Source organism: Salmo salar, unplaced genomic scaffold (assembly GCF_905237065.1).
Source record: "Salmo salar unplaced genomic scaffold, Ssal_v3.1, whole genome shotgun sequence".
Lineage (NCBI taxonomy): Eukaryota > Metazoa > Chordata > Actinopteri > Salmoniformes > Salmonidae > Salmo > Salmo salar.
In genome coordinates, this window is record NW_025548580.1 from 125,001 (window position 1) to 145,281 (window position 20,281).

At 44.2% G+C, this 20,281-nt stretch overlaps 2 protein-coding genes across 8 annotated transcripts in view; one reads left to right on the plus strand and one right to left on the minus strand.

Annotated features, from left to right (window-relative positions):
* cunh4orf33 (chromosome unknown C4orf33 homolog) overlaps positions 1 to 7,994 on the minus strand; it is a 9,368-nt gene extending 1,374 nt beyond the window's left edge. The window contains exons 1-5 of one of the 2 annotated variants that reach the window (XM_045712533.1): positions 7,705 to 7,994; positions 3,963 to 4,149; positions 3,154 to 3,214; positions 3,015 to 3,066; positions 2,216 to 2,415 (exon numbers count right to left, since the gene is read on the minus strand). In XM_045712533.1, coding sequence (XP_045568489.1) covers positions 2,216 to 2,415; positions 3,015 to 3,066; positions 3,154 to 3,214; positions 3,963 to 4,143 — 494 coding nt within the window. In that variant the 5' untranslated portion in view covers positions 4,144 to 4,149; positions 7,705 to 7,994. Of the gene's footprint in view, positions 1 to 2,215; positions 2,416 to 3,014; positions 3,067 to 3,153; positions 3,215 to 3,962; positions 4,150 to 7,595 lie in introns of both variants that reach the window. The other variant, XM_045712532.1, reaches the window with a different exon arrangement.
* sclt1 (sodium channel and clathrin linker 1) lies at positions 7,868 to 19,616 on the plus strand (the record flags this gene model as incomplete). 6 transcript variants are annotated; one of them, XM_045712526.1, is given in 16 exon segments in its annotated part: positions 7,868 to 8,136; positions 8,610 to 8,655; positions 8,892 to 8,962; positions 9,657 to 9,709; positions 12,427 to 12,499; positions 12,670 to 12,725; positions 12,824 to 12,965; positions 15,336 to 15,458; positions 15,703 to 15,768; positions 16,360 to 16,430; positions 16,666 to 16,756; positions 16,840 to 16,931; positions 17,065 to 17,128; positions 17,226 to 17,339; positions 17,710 to 17,808; positions 19,470 to 19,616. In XM_045712526.1, coding segments are annotated over 15 exon segments (1,296 nt in total), but the record flags the coding sequence as incomplete, so codon positions are not given.
* Positions 19,617 to 20,281: the final 665 nt, after the last annotated feature.

The following is a 20,281-nucleotide window of genomic DNA, read 5'->3' on the forward strand; positions in this document are numbered from 1 at the left end:
CTTAGGAAGGAAGAGACTGTGTTCTGACTAAAGAAAGGTAGACAGACATGGACCCTCCTTTTCTATAGACAGACATGGACCCTCCTTTTCTATAGACAGACATGGACCCTCCTTTTCTATAGACAGACATGGACCCTCTTTATGACAGACAACCTCCTTTCTATAGACAGACATGGACCCTCCTTTTGTATAGACAGACATGGACCCTCCTTTTCTATAGACAGACATGGACCCTCCTTTTCTATAGACAGACATGGACCCTCCTTTTCTATAGACAGACATGGACCCTCCTTTTCTATAGACAGACATGGACCCTCCTTTTCAATAGACAGACATGGACCCTCCTTTTCTATAGACAGACATGGACCCTCCTTTTCTATAGAGAGTATATACAGTAACTAGAGTCCTCTGACAAAGAAAGGTAGACAGACATGTCTTTATATTTATGTACAGTAGTTACAGAGTCTTCTGACTCAAACGGCGGCTCTGCATCGAAGTGGACGTTGTGGCCCTAAACATATTGATCAATGTTGTAGCAATATTTTGCTCATGACTAATGAGTCATTAGCAACACTTTCACAGTATGTTACATTTATTCAACCAAAAAAAGGCAAGCCGCGAGACAACTGCATACAACCATAATCATCTCACTGATCAGATGGGTCAACACTGTAGGCCTCAATACCATTACTGGTCAGTATTTGATGGGTCAACACTGTAGGCCTCAATACCATTACTGGTCAGTATTTGATGGGTCAACACTGTAGGCCTCAATACCATTACTGGTCAGTATTTGATGGGTCAACACTGTAGGCCTCAATACCATTACTGGTCAGTATTTGATGGGTCAACACTGTAGGCCTCAATACCATTACTGGTCAGTATTTGATGGGTCAACACTGTAGGCCTCAATACCATTACTGATCAGTATTTGATGGGTCAACACTGTAGGCCTCAATACCATTACTGATCAGTATTTGATGGGTCAACACTGTAGGCCTCAATACCATTACTGATCAGTATTTGATGGGTCAACACTGTAGGCCTCAATACCATTACTGGTCAGTATTTGATGGGTCAACACTGTAGGCCTCAATACCATTACTGATCAGTATTTGATGGGTCAACACTGTAGGCCTCAATACCATTACTGATCAGTATTTGATGGGTCAACACTGTAGGCCTCAATACCATTACTGATCAGTATTTGATGGGTCAACACTGTAGGCCTCAATACCATTAAAGATCAGCACACACTTGCATACCACTTTAATGAAGCTATGCCTTGAGCATGCCTTTTAAGTAGTATGCTAATGTATTAAAATGTTGCACACCTGAATTGTGCAACATTTGCCCATTATTCTTTTCAAAATTCTTCAAGCTCTATCAAGTTGGTTGTTGATCATTGCTAGACAACCATTTCCAGGTCATGCCATAGATTTTCAAGCAGATCACTCAGGAACATTCAATGTCTTCTCGGTAAGCAACTCCAGTGTAGATTTGGCCTTGTGTTTCAGGTTATTGTCCTGCTGAAAGGTGAATTCATCTCACAGTGAAAGCAGACTGAACCAGGTTTTTCTCTAGGATGTTGCCTGTGCTTAGCTCCATTCCATTCATTTTTTATACTTAAAAACTCCCCAGTCCTTAATTAACGATTACAAGCATACCCATAACATGATGCAGCCACCATTATGCTTGAACATATGGAGAGTGGTACTCAGTAATGTGTTGTACTGGATTTGTCCCAAACATAACACTTTGTATTCAAGACAAAAGGTTAATTGCCTAGCCATTATTTTTGCAGTATTACTTTAGTGCCTTGTTGCAAACAGGATGCATATCTTTTTAATAGGTTTTATTCTGTCCAGGCTTCTTTCTTTTCACTGTCATTTAGGTTCGTATTGTGGAGTAACTACAATGCTGTTGATCCATCCTCAGTTTTCTCCAATCACAGCCATTGAACTCTGTAACTGTTTTAAAGTCACTATTGGCCTCATGGTGAAATCCCTGAGCGGTTTCCTTCCTCTCGGGCAACTGAGTAAAAAATTTCAAATAAATAAAAATACATAATTCCACTTTTACATTATGGGGTATTGTGTGTAGGCCAGTGACACAAAAACTATATTTAATCAATTTTACATTCAGACGTAACAAAACAAAATGTGGAAAAAGTCAAGGGCTGTGAATACTTTCTGAAGGCAATAAACATACTCACAAGTTGGGCTTCTGTCCCTCCACTAGGTCAGCCTGGGGGACGGGGTAGAGGGACTCGTAGGTACGCCCCGCCCCGGACCCGTGGATGGCGTACGAGTTCATCTTGTTGACGTTAGGAGGGAAGTAGCACCAGGGGAGAAGAGCCTCACCCTCCCACCTGTTTCCTGTGATGGTTGCCGTGAACGACAGGGGCAGTTGTTGCTGGAAATAAAAACAAAACAAATGATTTTAAACCAATCTGAACCATTGATGACTGTATCTGTTGGACCCTTAGATTATTTTTAGGGTAAGTGACGAAATAGAGGTAAGTCTATGTGAATATAACTTGATGAAATATATTGGGGCAGAACTAAATATTAATAAGATATGAGTGTAATACATTGTACTGTTCATTCATTCATTCATCCATTCATTCATCCGTTCATCCATCCATCCATTCATTCATCCATCCATCCATCCACCCATTCGGTCATTCATCCATTCAGTCATTCATCCATTCAGTCGGTCATTCATCCATTCAGTCGGTCATTCATCCATTCAGTCGGTCATTCATCCATTCAGTCAGTCATTCATCCATTCAGTCAGTCATTCATCCATTCAGTCATTCATCCATTCAGTCGGTCATTCATCCATTCAGTCAGTCATTCATCCATTCAGTCAGTCATTCATCCATTCAGTTGGTCATTCATCCATTCAGTCGGTCATCCATTCAGTCATTCATCCATTCAGTCGGTCATCCATTCAGTCATTCATCCATTCAGTCATTCATTCATAGGGAGGATGTGATGGTGTTTGCTTACCATGAATGCGTGACCTCTTCCAGAGAGCAGTAACACCAATTGTTGTCCATGTCTGCAACAGAAGAGCAAGAATCAGTGTAGTTGTACTGGAATACCATCAATCAGGTCATCAACTCCTTTAGAAAACGGCTCTACTTACGGACACACTTCCACCTCTAGATAGTTCACAGTAGTACTGTCCAGAAAGAACGCCTCAACCACTGTAGAAAAACAACATAAAATGTGGTATATTATATGCGTTGAAAACCATCTTGTTGTGCCTAGTCGCCTAAAGTAGGATGACTGAAAAAACGTCCACAAACAACATAAAAAATGAGCAAACAACGATACATTCAATATTCAATTCACAATTATTATGGTAGTAATAGTTATGATTATGCAATTACCCCCACGACCAGGACAAACCACCACTGTTCTCTCTCTACCCACCTTCATAGTCCCAGAGGCCAGGGAAGGGCTGACCTGTTCTCTCTCTACCCACCTTCATAGTCCCAGAGGCCAGGGAAGGGCTGTCCTGTTCTCTCTACCTACCTTCATAGTCCCAGAGGCCAGGGAAGGGCTGTCCTGTTCTCTCTCTACCCACCTTCATAGTCCCAGAGGCCAGGGAAGGGCTGACCTGTTCTCTCTCTACCCACCTTCATAGTCCCAGAGGCCAGGGAAGGGCTGACCTGTTCTCTCTACCTACCTTCATAGTCCCAGAGGCCAGGGAAGGGCTGTCCTGTTCTCTCTCTACCCACCTTCATAGTCCCAGAGGCCAGGGAAGGGCTGTCCTGTCTCTCTCTACCTACCTTCATAGTCCCAGAGGCCAGGGAAGGGCTGTCCTGTTCTCTCTCTACCCACCTTCATAGTCCCAGAGGCCAGGGAAGGGCTGGCCTGTTCTCTCTCTACCCACCTGTATAGTCCCAGAGGCCAGAGAAGGGCTGTCCTGTTATCACTCTCTCTACCCACCTTCATAGTTCCAGAGTCCAGGGAAGGGCTGTCCTGGAGGGCCGGAGGGACCAGGGGGGTTGTTGAAGAAGGGAGCAGACACCTGCATCTTCATCCCTCCATCCCCGGGAGAAAACGTCACCTTCACAGGGTCATGATCCACAGGAAGGCTGTCCCATGTGGTGCTGATCACAAACTCCATCTCAGTCTGTCAGAGAGAACGATTGTTTATGGGTTTTGCTGTTTTGCATTTCCAATGGGATTAGACTATGCTGTGTAAAGACCCACAGCCTAGTCCCAGATCTGTTTGTGATATCATGTTCATTCCCGGGCTTGACAATGAGTGCAGGAGTTGACAGCAACACCAATACTAGGGAAGTCAAACATTCAGACTGCTGCATAGACACTATGGAGGATAAATGGAACAATGGAGGCTAAATTTAACTATGGAGCTTATTATGTAACTCTGGAGGCTAAATGGAACTCTGGAGGCTAAATGGAACTCTGGAGGCTAAATGGAACTCTGGAGGCTAAATGGAACTCTGGAGGCTAAATTGTGTTCGAGAGCATTTCTTTACTCACTCAAATTGTTATATGAGTGAGAACTAGGTGTAATTGTTGCAATAGCTTAGGATTTTGTCATATAGAATTATTTTATATTGTGCTAACTACCCCTAATGTGGACCGTTTGTATTACTATCTTACACAAGACATGTTTGATATTCATGTTCTGTTGGGTAGAAGTGAGGCCAAATGTAAGATCAGAGACATTTTGATAGATGTGTGGCAGAAGAGATGGGACTCTGAGCACAAGGGCCGGCATTTATATGCCTGCCAAAGAAAGGTCGGTGGACCAAGGTTCAAAGGTCAGATTAGGAAGGAAGAGGTGGTGTTTGCTCGATTTCGCCTACACTGAACTCATCATTACATGGTTGGCAAGCATGCGAACGGTTTGTGTCTGGAGTGTATGGTCGATGAGATGGTGGAGCATGTGTTGTTATACTGTTGTAAGTATGTTGAAGAGAGGGAGAGATTGAAGTGTAAGGTCATTGAGAATGGATGGGGTTGGGGGGGTTTGGGGGATGGTGGAGGGTCTTTTAGAAGTTAGTGGAGCTCTTTTTTTATTTTGTCAGAAGTACTGAGTTAGGTAGCCTAGTGGTTAGAGAGGCAGGTAGCCTAGTGGTTAGAGAGGCAGGTAGCCTAGTGGTTAGAGAGGCAGGTAGCCTAGTGGTTAGAGAGGCAGGTAGCCTAGTGGTTAGAGAGGCAGGTAGCCTAGTGGTTAGAGAGGCAGGTAGCCTAGTGGTTAGAGGGGCAGGCCTACTGGTTAGAGGGGCAGGTAGCCTAGTGGTTAGAGGGGCAGGTAGCCTAGTGGTTAGAGGGGCAGGTAGCCTAGTGGTTAGAGGGGCAGGTAACCTAGTGGTTAGAGAGGCAGGTAGCCTAGTGGTTAGAGAGGCAGGTAACCTAGTGGTTAGAGAGGCAGGTAGCCTAGTGGTTAGAGAGGCAGGTAGCCTAGTGGTTAGAGAGGCAGGTAGCCTAGTGGTTAGAGGGGCAGGTAGCCTAGTGGTTAGAGGGGCAGGTAGCCTAGTGGTTAGAGGGGCAGGTAGCCTAGTGGTTAGAGGGGCAGGTAGCCTAGTGGTTAGAGAGGCAGGTAGCCTAGTGGTTAGAGAGGCAGGTAGCCTAGTGGTTAGAGAGGCAGGTAGCCTAGTGGTTAGAGGGGCAGGTAGCCTAGTGGTTAGAGGGGCAGGTAGCCTAGTGGTTAGAGAGGCAGGTAGCCTAGTGGTTAGAGAGGCAGGTAGCCTAGTGGTTAGAGAGGCAGGTAGCCTCGTGGTTAGAGGGGCAGGTAGCCTAGTGGTTAGAGGGGCAGGTAGCCTAGTGGTTAGAGAGGCAGGTAGCCAAGTGGTTAGAGAGGCAGGTAGCCAAGTGGTTAGAGAGGCAGGTAGCCTAGTGGTTAGAGGGGCAGGTAGCCTAGTGGTTAGAGAGGCAGGTAGCCTCGTGGTTAGAGCGTTGGGCTAGTAACTGAAGGGTTGCTGGATCAAATCCCCGAGCTGACAAAGTAAAAATCTGTTGTTCTGCCCCTGAACAAGGCAGTTAATCCACTGTTTCTAGGCTGTCATTGTAAATACAAATTTGTTCTTAAGTGACTTACCTAGTTAAATAAAGCATAAAAACATATATTTTTTTAAAGGTAGGATTTAGAAATGTGGATCAAACCGTGATTAGGCACAGTAGGTGGCGGCATGCACCTTAAACGTTTGTTTGTGGACCGCCATTATATCATAGAAGAAGAAGTAAACCCCACAGACAGAACAATGAGACATTTCACCGATGTATAAACGTGAAGCATCCGGTTGGCATTTCCACTCACCTCCAAATGGAAGCCCAGTGTCCGGAATACCGGCAATGGGAGAAGAGTGCGCAAGATGGATTTTGGCCGACATTCTGCTAAGTTTCTCATTGATGGAACATTTGATCTAAATACGTTTTTTTTGTTTCCAAAAATAAAATCTGTTTCGAACAGAGTGGACTTAGTTTTGTAGACTTTACCCTTTGCCAAGGTTTTTGAAAATTGCGTTGTTTAAAGAGTGCAAAGTAGGCGTTCCCTAACGAAAATATGCTAGAACGCGGCAGTAGGCTCTCTCTAGTTCGTGCTTTGCTCCGTCCACCTCCTTGCTGTGATTCATTTGCTCCCATTGGAAACGACAGGCTGTTGTCTATCTTGGGTTAGTTATACAAATAGTTGTAAACACTGTCGCACAAGGAGATTAGTTCATACATGGCTACTACATGTTCTCATCTATCGACAGGTCTATGTAGTATACCCAAGTTCGTTTTGGTTTGTCTTTTAGAAGAGAGCAAACGTTACATGTCGCCGCTGTTATTGTCCCGTTCCATTGATTTCTATACAATATCGAGTGATTAATTTGCGCGCATTATTGATTACAGTAGAACAAGCTAATCAATTCTAGTTTAGAATGGCCGTTTGGTAAATGTTGTCGTGTGCAGTTTATAATGTACTAATTTAGCTAAATATAGGTGTGACACGTGTGTAGGGAGTGTTTTTTTATGTTTGGTCTTCAAATATCACAAACAATTTCAACATATCATGATTATTATTTTGGAAATGTAATAAACGGGTGTTTTGACACTGGGCTATGAATCTAACATCGATGACAACAGGGGCATATTCATCACGCCAATTCTGTTGCAAAACGTTTCTTAAATGGAACGAAACGGAGGGATGAATTTGTCCAATATAAACTGTCGTTCAACTTTGGGAAATGAGTACACCCCTGTTTGCTTCCGTTTGGTTCTTAAACTGTAAATAGTTTGCGTAATGAATACATCCCTTGAAACGTCAACATAATTTCCAATTTATGATTTACGAATAAATTATACTTGTAACATTTCCAACAGGATTGTAATTAATCAAGTAAAAACTACTGAATGAGTACAAAAACGTGCTTCGATTTATTGATTTTGATGACACTACATGAAATATTATTGCCTACTAATACGTCTGAGACCAGGCTACAATGAACCTGCCCTGCACACTGGTGCCAGCATGGTAGACCAAGAGCAGTGTTATTTGTAGTAGCCGCATAAGTATGGCACAATGCAGTAATTTGGAAAACATAAAACTTGTACTAAACTTACCATTTTAAGTTCTGCGCATGTAAGTACATAGATGAAGACAACCGCTTTTAGCGACACCGATGTCCACGATCGGTGCATCATGACTGATAGGAAGGCTAACGTTACTTACTTTGTAAGAGGATGAATCCAGTTGCGCGCTGGTGTGATGGCTATATATTTAGCTTGTTATCAAAATACATACAGTAGCTCATGCCAAAGAGATAAGGCACTTTCTATGGAGTATCAACTTCCTGGTATGATCATATGATGATATATCTTCCCTATCAGATGTTCTTGGGTGGAATAATTACGGAATAGGTGGCACGCAACCCAGTACAACAGTCTCGAAGTACATTTGTTTACATATTGAAATGGCGTTTCATATCTAATCTAGAACTGATTGATGCCAGGTTTAAACTGTGTTCCATGAAATAGGTGGAACTATTTGTATGTTTCTAATGTATGGGGGCAGAATAGGCGGTTGCACTTCTTTTTTGTGATTGGTTTTTCAGACGTGCCCTTCTTTAAATCGACGGCGGAAGGATTATCGAGAAATTAAAAGGTTAGTTTAATTAGTTTGCTTTGGTGTAAAGTTGGAATTGCACATAGCACAATTAATCGTATAGCTTGTAGCCAACATTATTTGGTCAGATTACGTGATATCTGCAAGCGAAAAGCTGTTTTTACCCATCGAAATGTTTGTCGCTCACACGATAACACACAGCAGTCAGTGCCTGCTGACTCGAAATGTGTTTAGCTAGTTACTGTGGCTTGTTAGTTACGCCTAGTAACCCGCCAGCTATCAGTAAACATTAAATAACATCGTTGTTTTTCAGGGTCATGACAAGGGCTCGCCCAGTAAATCAACTATCTTATTCCCCGAATCTTTTGAAAACCACCTGTTGATTGTACACGCCAGTGTTGTGTTTGTAGCAAGGTTGTGGCGTAACTAGCAAGACAGAGGGCATATATGGTATACGGTAGCTATAGCTAGCTATCTAGCTCTTGTAATATGTGCGGTCTTTTCTTGTACAGATTCATTGCAAGATGTCCACTGAAGTCGAGTTTTTGCGTGATCAAGGTTAATTGGTTATTCCCTGAATACTAGTTACTAGTCTTGTTGTCATATCCATTCTAGCCATAGCCTACCTGTGATGCAACCAGGAGACTTTTGAAAGAGTCCAGCACAATGTCAAAATTCTCCTGGTTGCATTGCAGCTAGCCACAGCCATACCCTTTTCATAAGCTTTGCATATTATATATACATGTCATTGTTATTGTTTAGCATCTGATTTCATACTGCATTTATCATTGCAGTCCAAAGGCTGAACTCTGCCTTGAGTCACTATCAGGATAGGCACCGCTCTCAAGCCACATCACCACCACAGGTACTGTAAGGTGTGAAAGGGTTTTGCTGTGATATAGCAATAGTCTATCATTAATCAGTTGTAGACGACACTGCTCAGTGCCAAAAAGATAAACCAATGTTCATTAGCAATGGTCAAACATTAGCTGGTAGCCTAAACTGCAAACCAGTGGTGTAAAATTACTAAAGTATATTTACTTAAGTCGTTTTTTTGGGTATCTGTACTTTACTGTTTCTTTTTTTACTACTTTTACTTTACTACATTCCTAAAGAAAATAATGTACTTTTTACTCCATACATTTTCCCTGACACCCAAAAGTACTCGTTACATTTTGAATGCTTAGTAGCACAGGAAAATGGTCCAATTCTCACACTTCTCAAGAGAACATCCCTGGTCATCCCTGCTGCCTCTGATCTGGTGGACTCACTCAACACACACGCTTCGTTTGTAAATGATGTCTGAGTGTTGCAGCGTGACCCTGGCTATCCGTAAATTTAAAGTATTATTTTACCGGGTGACTCACTTTTACTTGAGTCATTTTTCTATTAAGGTATCTTTACTTTTACAATTGGGTACTTTTTCCACCCCTGCTGCACACTGCCAAAAAGATAAAGCACAAAATATGGCCTAGATAATAAAATCCATTAGATTTTGAGTATGAGTTATACTAGGAGGAGTCAGACCTGAGAGCTTTCTAAATGGTCTGTTTCTGCAGGGTGAAGAGGAGACACACACAGAGACCTCAGCCCCCTGGCTGTCAGACCAGAGGTAAGAGAGGAACAACTGAGCCCCGCTGTCACCCGACACTGACATGGCCCTCTTTAGGAACCGAAGCCTATGTCTGTCCCCTAAATGGCACCCTATTCACAAAATAGTGCACTACTTTTCATCAGTGGGCTGCCCATAGGGTTCTGGCCAGAAGTCGTGGAGTAGGGTGTCATACGGAACACAGCCCATGTTCCAGGCTCTTAAAAGTTAAAGGTTGTGTTTTGCTGAGGGTTGGCTGCCTGTTTCACCACCAGTCTGAAGTAAAGACCAAGGGTCAAAACCAAGATTGACACGACAACAAAATGTCCACTTTTTTCTTCTTGTCACTGCCCTCTTCTTCTAATGATGAGAACAAACAAAAAGATGTCAATGCTGATGAACAGTGTTTTTACTGTTGCAACACTTGACTGTGTATGTTGCGGCTACATATAGTCCAATTTCATTGGACATGGAAGACATCTCTCACCATCCCATCTGGAGACTTTCTACACCCATCTTGCAAAATATGTCGAGCTCAGATCTACAGCACATTCAGATGGAAAGTTAAAATATGATAAACCTCATAACAACAAGTGATACCTGTTCCTAAGACTAGACGTAATAGACAATCACCTGTACTGACCAGGAGACCTTTGAATCTCTAATGTAACAGCGGAGATGTTTTCTCTGTTATCCAGCTACATCTTTATCACAGTTTAAGGGTGATGTTTAAACTCTTGACTGGAAGAAAACCATCAAGTTAAGTTGGTCTATAACTGTTTACATCAGCAGGACTAGTGTTAGCGAAGTTGATGTTTTTGTTGCAAGTTCCTCGGCCACGTGCCTATTCACAATTACAACAGTTTTTAGAAACGTTGTTGTTTATTTGGTGGGTCACTAGACGACATGAACTATTTGAGTCTGAATATCTATATTTGAAAAATGATACAGGTCGGTAGTGTTAAATTAAATATGAAATAAAAAGTTTACTAACAATGACTGTGATTTTTGGTTTTCTTACCCACCTTAGTTGAATGCATTGACTAAGTTGCTCTGGATAAGTGTTTGACAAATAAGCAATAGGTCATTCCAGTCAAATATAGGTGATTCCAGTATTGTGGTTGTGTTCCAGTCTGATGAAGGTGATTCCAGTGTTGTGGTTGTGTTCCAGTCTGATGAAGGTGATTCCAGTATTGTGGTTGTGTTCCAGTCTGATGAAGGTGATTCCAGTGTTGTGGTTGTGTTCCAGTCTGATGAAGGTGATTCCAGTGTTGTGGTTGTGTTCCAGTCTGATGAAGGTGATTCCAGTGTTGTGGTTGTGTTCCAGTCTGATGAAGGTGATTCCAGTGTTGTGGTTGTGTTCCAGTCTGATGAAGGTGATTCCAGTGTTGTGGTTGTGTTCCAGTCTGATGAAGGTGATTCCAGTGTTGTGGTTGTGTTCCAGTCTGATGAAGGTGATTCCAGTGTTGTGGTTGTGTTCCAGTCTGATGAAGGTGATTCCAGTGTTGTGGTTGTGTTCCAGTCTGATGAAGGTGATTCCAGTGTTGTGGTTGTGTTCCAGTCTGATGAAGGTGATTCCAGTGTTGTGGTTGTGTTCCAGTCTGATGAAGGTGATTCCAGTGTTGTGGTTGTGTTCCAGTCTGATGAAGGTGATTCCAGTGTTGTGGTTGTGTTCCAGTCTGGTGAAGGTGATTCCAGTGTTGTGGTTGTGTTCCAGTCTGATGAAGGTGATTCCAGTGTTGTGGTTGTGTTCCAGTCTGATGAAGGTGATTCCAGTGTTGTGGTTGTGTTCCAGTCTGATGAAGGTGATTCCAGTGTTGTGGTTGTGTTCCAGTCTGATGAAGGTGATTCCAGTGTTGTGGTTGTGTTCCAGTCTGATGAAGGTGATTCCAGTGTTGTGGTTGTGTTCCAGTCTGATGAAGGTGATTCCAGTGTTGTGGTTGTGTTCCAGTCTGATGAAGGTGATTCCAGTGTTGTGGTTGTGTTCCAGTCTGATGAAGGTGATTCCAGTGTTGTGGTTGTGTTCCAGTCTGATGAAGGTGATTCCAGTGTTGTGGTTGTGTTCCAGTCTGATGAAGGTGATTCCAGTATTGTGGTTGTGTTCCAGTCTGATGAAGGTGATTCCAGTGTTGTGGTTGTGTTCCAGTCTGATGAAGGTGATTCCAGTATTGTGGTTGTGTTCCAGTCTGATGAAGGTGATTCCAGTGTTGTGGTTGTGTTCCAGTCTGATGAAGGTGATTCCAGTGTTGTGGTTGTGTTCCAGTCTGATGAAGGTGATTCCAGTGTTGTGGTTGTGTTCCAGTCTGATGAAGGTGATTCCAGTATTGTGGTTGTGTTCCAGTCTGATGAAGGTGATTCCAGTATTGTGGTTGTGTTCCAGTCTGATGAAGGTGATTCCAGTGTTGTGGTTGTGTTCCAGTCTGATGAAGGTGATTCCAGTGTTGTGGTTGTGTTCCAGTCTGATGAAGGTGATTCCAGTGTTGTGGTTGTGTTCCAGTCTGATGAAGGTGATTCCAGTGTTGTGGTTGTGTTCCAGTCTGATGAAGGTGATTCCAGTGTTGTGGTTGTGTTCCAGTCTGATGTAGGTGATTCCAGTATTGTGGTTGTGTTCCAGTCTGATGAAGGTGATTCCAGTGTTGTGGTTGTGTTCCAGTCTGATGAAGGTGATTCCAGTATTGTGGTTGTGTTCCAGTCTGATGAAGGTGGTTCCAGTATTGTGCTTTGTGGATGTGTTCCAGTATAATGGCTCCTCTCCTATCAGAGTATGACCGTCACATGGATGACATGACTGAACAACTGCAGAGCTACCAGGTGAACATTTGTCCAAATTATCGCTGTTCTGTTTGTTCATTCATCTTTTGGAGTTTGACTACAATAAAATGAAAGGATTGTGCTTTACAATGGAGATATTTTATGATTGTCTACGATATATTTCCAAAGTGACGGACATTTAATCTTTACCTCACACTTTGAACTCCAAGATGCAGATGACTGCCATCAGACTGAAGCTGGACACGGTGGTCAAGGAGAATGAACGGTACTGTTTAAACTTCAGTGCTCAGACCACAGCCTGTTGGTCCCTTTTTACATCAATGAGGGAACTTAATGCTGTGTGTGTTGCCATCTCCCGTCCAGGCTGCATGCCGAGCTGAGGGAGTCCGTAGAGAGGCAGCTGCAGACCCTCCCAGTCAGTACAGGACCAGGGGTGGAGGGGGACACACTGGGGGACGAGGGGCTCATCAGCAACCTTCGAGAACAGATCCAGCTCTCTGTACAGGTTAGTCTAAACACCTCCACGTGTGTGGGATGATATGACGCGTGTGTGTGGGACGATATGACGCATGTGTGTGGGACGATATGGCATGTGTGTGTTACCTGCATTATATTACACCCTACTGTAAGGCTCTCTGGATTAGAGGAGAGGTCGAACGATTATGATTTTTCAACGCCGATACCGATTATTGGAGGACCAAAAAAAAGCCGATGCCGATTAATCAGCCGATTTTAAAATACTTTTATTTATATATACACACACAACACACAAATAAATAATTTTATTATGATATTTTATTTATATATATATATCTCTATCATAATAATAAAATAAAATATCATAATAATACAATTATTAATTTATTTGTAATAATGACAATTACAACAATACTGAATGAACACTTATTTGAACTTAATATAATACATCAATAAAATCAATTTAGCCTCAAATAAATAATGAAACATGTTCAATTTGGTTTAAATAATGCAAAAACAAAGTGTTGGAGAAGAAAGTAAAAGTGCACTATGTTCCATGTAAAAAAAGCTAACGATTAAGTGCCTTGCTCAGAACATGAGAACATATGAAAGCTGATGGTTCCTTTTAACATGAGTCTTCAATATTCCCAGGTAAGAAGTTTTAGGTTGTAGTTATTATAGGAATTATAGGACTATTTCTCTCTATAAGATGTGTATTTCATATACCTTTGACTATTGGATGTTCTTATAGACACTTTAGTATTGCCAGTGTAACAGTATAGCTTCCGTCCCTCTCCTCGCTCCTACCTGGGCTCGAACCAGGAACACATCGACAACAGCCACACTCGAAGCAGCGTTACCCATGCAGAGCAAGGGGACCAACTACTCCAAGTCTCAGAACGAGTGACGTTTGAAACGCTATTAGCGCGCACCCGCTAACTAGCTAGCCATTTCACATCGGTTACACCAGCCTAATCTTGGGAGTTGATAGGCTTGAAGTCATAAACAGCGCAATGCTTGAAGCTGCTGTCAAAACGCACGAAAGTGCTGTTTGAATGAATGCTTACGAGCCTGCTGGTGCCTACCACCGCTCAGTCAGACTGCTTTATCAAATCATAGACTTCATTATAATATAATAAACACACAGAAATACGAGCCTTAGGTCATTAATATGGTCGAATCCAGAAACTATCATCTCGAAAACAAAACATTTTTTCTTTCAGTGAAATACGGAACCGTTCCATATTTTATCAAACGGGTGGCATCCCTAAGTCTAACTATTCCTGTTACATTGCACAACCTTCAATGTTATGTCATAATTACGTAAAATTCTGGCAAATTAGTTCGCAACGAGCCAGGCGGCCCAAACTGTTGCATATACCCTGACTCTGCGTGCAATGAACGCAAGAGAAGTGACACAATTTCACCTGGTTAATATTGCCTGCTAACCTGGATTTCTTTTAGCTAAATATGCCGGTTTAAAAATATATTCTTCTGTGTATTGATTTTAAGAAAGGCATTGATATTTATGGTTAGGTTCAGTCGTGCAACGATTATGCTTTTTTCGCAAATGCGCTTTTGTTAAATCATCCCCCGTTTGCCGAAGTTGGCTGTCTTTATTAGGAAGAAATAGTCTTCACACTGCATATACCCTGACTCTGTTGCAAGAGGTGACACATTTTCCCTAGTTCAAAGAAATTCATGTTAGCAGGCAATATTAACTAAATATGCAGGTTTAAAAATATATACTTGTGTATTGATTTTAAGAAAGACATTGATGTTTATGGTTAGGTACACATTGGAGCAACGACAGTCCTTTTTCTCGAATGCGCACCGCATCGATTATATGCAACGCAGGACAGGCTAGATAAACTAGTAATATCATCAACCATGTGTAGTTAACTAGTGATATTGATTGATTGTTTTTTATAAGATAAGTTTAATGCTAGCTGGTAACTTACCTTGGCTTCTTACTGCATTCGCGTAACAGGCAGGCTCCTCGTGGAGTGCAATGTAAAGCAGGTGGTTAGAGCGTTGGACTAGTTAAGCGTAAGGTTGCAAGATTGAATCCCCGAGCTGACAAGGTAAATATCTGTCATTCTGCCCCTGAACAAGGCATGTAACCCACCGTTCCTAGGCCGTCATTGAAAATAAGAATGTGTTCTTAACTGACTTGCCTAGTTAAATAAAGGTGTAAAAAAAAAAAAAACGATTACCGATTGTTATGAAAACTTGAAATCGGCCCTAATTACTCGGCCATTCCGATTAATCGGTCGACCTCTACTCTGGATGAGACCATATGCTGAGTGACTAAAATGTAGCGTGTATATATTGAAGTGTGTATATATTGAAGTGTGTATATATTGAAGTGTGTATATATTGAAGTGTGTGTGTGTAGGAGCGAGACCAGGCCATGGAGCTGTGGCAGGCCTCAGCCCAGGAGCTGGACCGTTTACAGCAGCTCTACCAGATAACCACCTCTGACGGACAGCTCCATGTTGCCGAGCAACAGCGCCTCAAGGTAGACCTTCTCCCAGTTTGGCCCCCAGAGGGCAGCGATGTTATGGATTTCATCCCTCTCCCATTGAGATCAATGAGTGTAGCTGATCATTGCCGGTTCTAAACCTATGTAATGCTAGAAGTTAGTACATGCTTAGAGTTTTACGTTGTGTCTGTGGTTCAGATTAATTCAATGTCGTTGGCTAAGAGGAAGCATTTTGAGGGTAGTTGTCATTAACCCCGCCCCTTTATTATTTTTGTCATAGGATCAACTGATCCAATTCCAGCAGCACATCCAGAAACTCCAAGTCACCAATCAGAAACTGGAATCTGTAAGTTGCAGCCAATCATTAGGTCACATATATGTGTGTGTAACGTTATAATAGTGTTTCCGATATAGAATGCAGAATATTGGGTCATTGGTAAATAATGAATCTGATTTACACATGACGAGAACACACCAAACACTGACTAGACCAGTCAGTCAGTCAGTCAGTCAGTCAGTCAGTGGGGCTTAATGCTTGCAGACAGGAAGGAGCCTAATCCATTTGCTCTCCCAGCTTTGCCCCGTGCTTGTTACACACTATCATTCTGACTTCCTTACTCACTTGCCCGCTAACTGGCTTTTCTAGATCGACTGTTACGACAGAGACTTGCCTGTAAACTAATATGACAGTACAGGTTTACCTCACACACACACTTGCCTTCTGCTTCTGGAGAGTAATGTATCCATCTTATACATTTTTAATGAGGAGTGAGGCAAGGGCTTTCCTCTGTTTCTGTCTACCAGTTAGTGCTTCTGTATTGTAGTGTGAGGACTGAGGAGTTGTGTGTGAGATGTGGTGTTTGTGAGAAGTTCTGTGTGTGTGTGTACTGAAGCCATCATGCCTCACCGGCGCGCGTGTCTCTCGTGCCACACTCAGACCAACCAGCAGTTCCTGAAGACGCTGACAGAACAGAGCACTGAGATGGAGGAGCTACGCAACCAGCTCAGGTACACACTACTACAGTTTCAAAATGGCTGCCAATCGTCCCCACTACAGATTACTGCAGATCCAGAATGGCCGCCATTCGTCTCCAGTACAAACTACTGCAGATCCAAAATGGCCTCCTACATTGAGATCCAAAATGGCTCTCAGGAATGTAGCTCTTCAGCTGCTGCACAGCTCAGGCAGTGCTCCTGCAGAGAGCAGGGTTTATTTGTTTCTCTCTTTCCACTCCTGCTGCAGATCGGCCAAAGCAGATCTGAGGATGGCCACAGCCAAGGTGGAGGAGATGACCAAGCTGATGCAGAACATCCAGGACCAGATACAGAGACGGGTAGGGAAACAATAGGGCTTATAGTTCTCGACCGTAGTTTACCATAGCAGAATATAACCTCAGTCCCTTTATTGTGTGTGTAGGAGGACGATGCAGCAGAGGCTCATGGTAGGGAGGAGGCCTCAGATCGAAGACTCCACCATCTCCAGTCAGCCCTCAGTCAGCTGGAGGCCAGGTGAAACACACCTGTAATCCTCACTTCAGTTCCTCTTCCGGACTCTTCCACAGGAGGCTGAGTGCATCTCGCTTCAATTCCTTCTACTTTTTCCTTTTGATAAACTCTTTCTGTCCCCATCTGTCTCCTGCAGGTTGAAGGCAGCTAGTCAGGAGGCAGAGAGTGTACGCAGGGAGCAGGTGGTGTGGGAGAGGCAGGTGGGGAACACTTTAGTTTTTGGCATCCATATTTTAACAAGTATCTACAAGGTCATGTAGCTAAATAGCGCGGTGAATAACGAGGTGTACCCGTCAGGTGGGGGAGTTGCAGGTGCGCTGTGCCTCTCTGGAGGAGGAGCGCTACGAGGCCTTCTCCAAGGTCAGAGACTCCATCCAGCTGGCTGAGGAGGCCTCTCTACAGAAGGACCAGGTACATACAGTCTTCTACTGCTACGGTCTGCTTCTCTGGACACAATCTAACCTCTCTCTGTCTCACCAGGTCAGACAACCCCCTCTCTACCCCTTCCTTCACACACTTCACTCCCCTCTTTGTCTGGTCAGAGACTGTCTGTCATTTAGCATAACTCTGGTGATGATGATGGTATGCATCTCTGTCCTGTCAGAGACTGTCTGTCATTCAGCATAACTCTGGTGATGGTATGTATCTCTGTCTGGTCAGAGACTGTCTGTCATTTAGCATAACTCTGGTGATGATGATGGAATGCATCTCTGTCCTGTCAGAGACTGTCTGTCATTCAGCATAACTCTGGTGATGATGGTGTTATGTATCTCCCTATCAGGCCCTGTTGAGAGAGAAACAGAAATCTGAGGAGCTGGACAAGATGAATGAAGCCATCAGACAACTGATCCAGGATGCTGCCATACGCACCAGGAAAGAGGTGAGTCTCAACTCCTTTTTCAAAATGCTAACCCTAGTCCTCACCTGCAACTGTACCCTAACCCTAGTCCTCACCTGCAACTGTACCCTAACTCTAGTCCTCACCTCCATATGTACCCTAACCCTAGTCCTCACCTCCATATGTACCCTAACCCTAGTCCTCATCTCCATATGTACCCTAACCCTAGTCCTCACTTCCAACTGTACCCTAACCCTAGTTCTCACCTGCAACTGTACCCTAACCCTAGTTCTCACCTGCAACTGTACCCTAACCCTAGTTCTCAACTCCATATGTACCCTAACCCTAGTCCTCACCTCCATATGTACCCTAACCCTAGTCATTACCTCCATATGTACCCTAACCCTAGTCCTCACCTCCATATGTACCCTAACCCTAGTCCTCACCTCCATATGTACCCTAACCCTAGTCCTCACCTCCATATGTACCCTAACCCTAATCCTCACCTCCATATGTACCCTAGTCCTCACCTCCAACTGTACCCTAACCCTAGTCCTCACCTCCAGCTGTACCCTAGTCCTCACTTCCATATGTACCCTAACCCTCACTTCCAACTGTACCCTAGTCCTCACTTCCAACTGTACCCACCCTAGTCCTCACTTCCAACTGTACCCTAACCCTAGTCCTCACCTCCAACTGTACCCTAACCCTAGTCCCGGCGTCCTGAGCATCCCTCTCTAACCCTAGTCCTGGCGTCCTGAGCCACCCTCTCTAACCATAGTGTTTCATTATCTCCAATACATCACCAGTACACTACTACCTCAACCTGTTAGGCAGCTTCCTCCTGACCACGTTGTCTCTTGATGCTGTGTTCTCGGTAGAGGAACAGAGCTGCTTCCTCCTGACCACGTTGTCTCTTGATGCTGTGTTCTCGGTAGAGGAACGGAGCTGCTTCCTCCTGACCACGTTGTCTCTTGATGCTGTGTTCTCGGTAGAGGGACGGAGCTGCTTCCTCCTGACCACGTTGTCTCTTGATGCTGTGTTCTCAGTAGAGGAACGGAGCTGCTTCCTCCTGACCACGTTGTCTCTTGATGCTGTGTTCTCGGTAGAGGAACAGAGCTGCTTCCTCCTGACCACGTTGTCTCTTGATGCTGTGTTCTCGGTAGAGGAACGGGGAAGACCATAAGGACACTGCTGACCTATAAAATGACTAATCTAAATCGAAAACTGGCCCTTACTCTAGCCATAACCAAACCCTTAACCCTAACCTAATTTTAACCAATTCTGAAATGATCTGTTTGCAGCTCAGCAGTGTCCGTATAGTTTTTTTCCTTGAGAAACTCACTGACCTAACTTCTCTGCCTGGCTCTTAACCAGGGAGGGACTGTGATTACCATTCTATTAAAGGCTCTTGATTTAAGATCTAACTCCCCAAGCCTGTTAATGTTAGCCTTCACCAGGCTGTCAGACACAGGTCTAAATCTAGACGTGTCTGGACACTGAAATAGCATAGACTCACAAGCTGCAGTGTGCATTTCAATGTGGTGAAACAAGGGGTGCATCTCTCTGCATTTCCCTTTGAAAAGCGTGACTTACAGAATATAATTGTTTTGTGTAGTGACAGTATACATCCCACATGCTACCTGCTCAATCTGTTGTTCCTTCAGGTGTTATTGACTAGTTCTGGATTGTGTTTCTTTCAGGTGGAGAATGTGCGTAAACAGTGCAACTCACAGATCCATCGGATGGCTGAGGAGTTGTCAGCTCTACAACTGGAGTGTGCAGATAAAGAGTCTCAGATGGAGAGGTCCCTGAGAGAGATGAGGGCAGTGGAGGAGGAACTGGAGAAGGTGAGGAGGGCAGTGGAGGAGGTGAGGAGGGGGAGTGGAGGAGGAACTGGAGAAGGTGAGGAGGGCAGTGGAGGAGGAACTGGAGAAGGTGAGGAGGGCAGTGGAGGAGGAACTGGAGAAGGTGAGGAGGGCAGTGGAGGAGGAACTGGAGAAGGTGAGGGGGGAGTGGAGGAGGAACTGGAGAAGGTGAGGGGGGAGTGGAGGAGGAACTGGAGAAGGTGAGGGGGGAGTGGAGGAGGAGGACCTGGAGAAGGTGAGGGGGGAGTGGAGGAGGAACTGGAGAAGGTGAGGGGGGGAGTGGAGGAGGAACTGGAGAAGGTGAGGGGGGGAGTGGAGGAGGAACTGGAGAAGGTGAGGGGGAGTGGAGGAGGAACTGGAGAAGGTGAGGGGAGGAAGTGGAGAAGGTGAGGGGGAGTGGAGGAGGTGAAGGGGGAGTGGAGGAGGAGGACGTGGAGGAGGACCTGGAGAAGGTGAGGGGGGGGAGTGGAGGAGGAACTGGAGAAGGTGAGGGGGGGAGGAGGAACTGGAGAAGGTGGGGGAGGAACTGGAGAAGGTGAGGGGGGAGTGGAGGAGGGTGAGGGGGGAGTGGAGGAGGACCTGGAGAAGGTGAGGGGGAGGAGGAACTGGAGAAGGTGGGGGGGAGGAACTGGAGAAGGTGAGGGGAG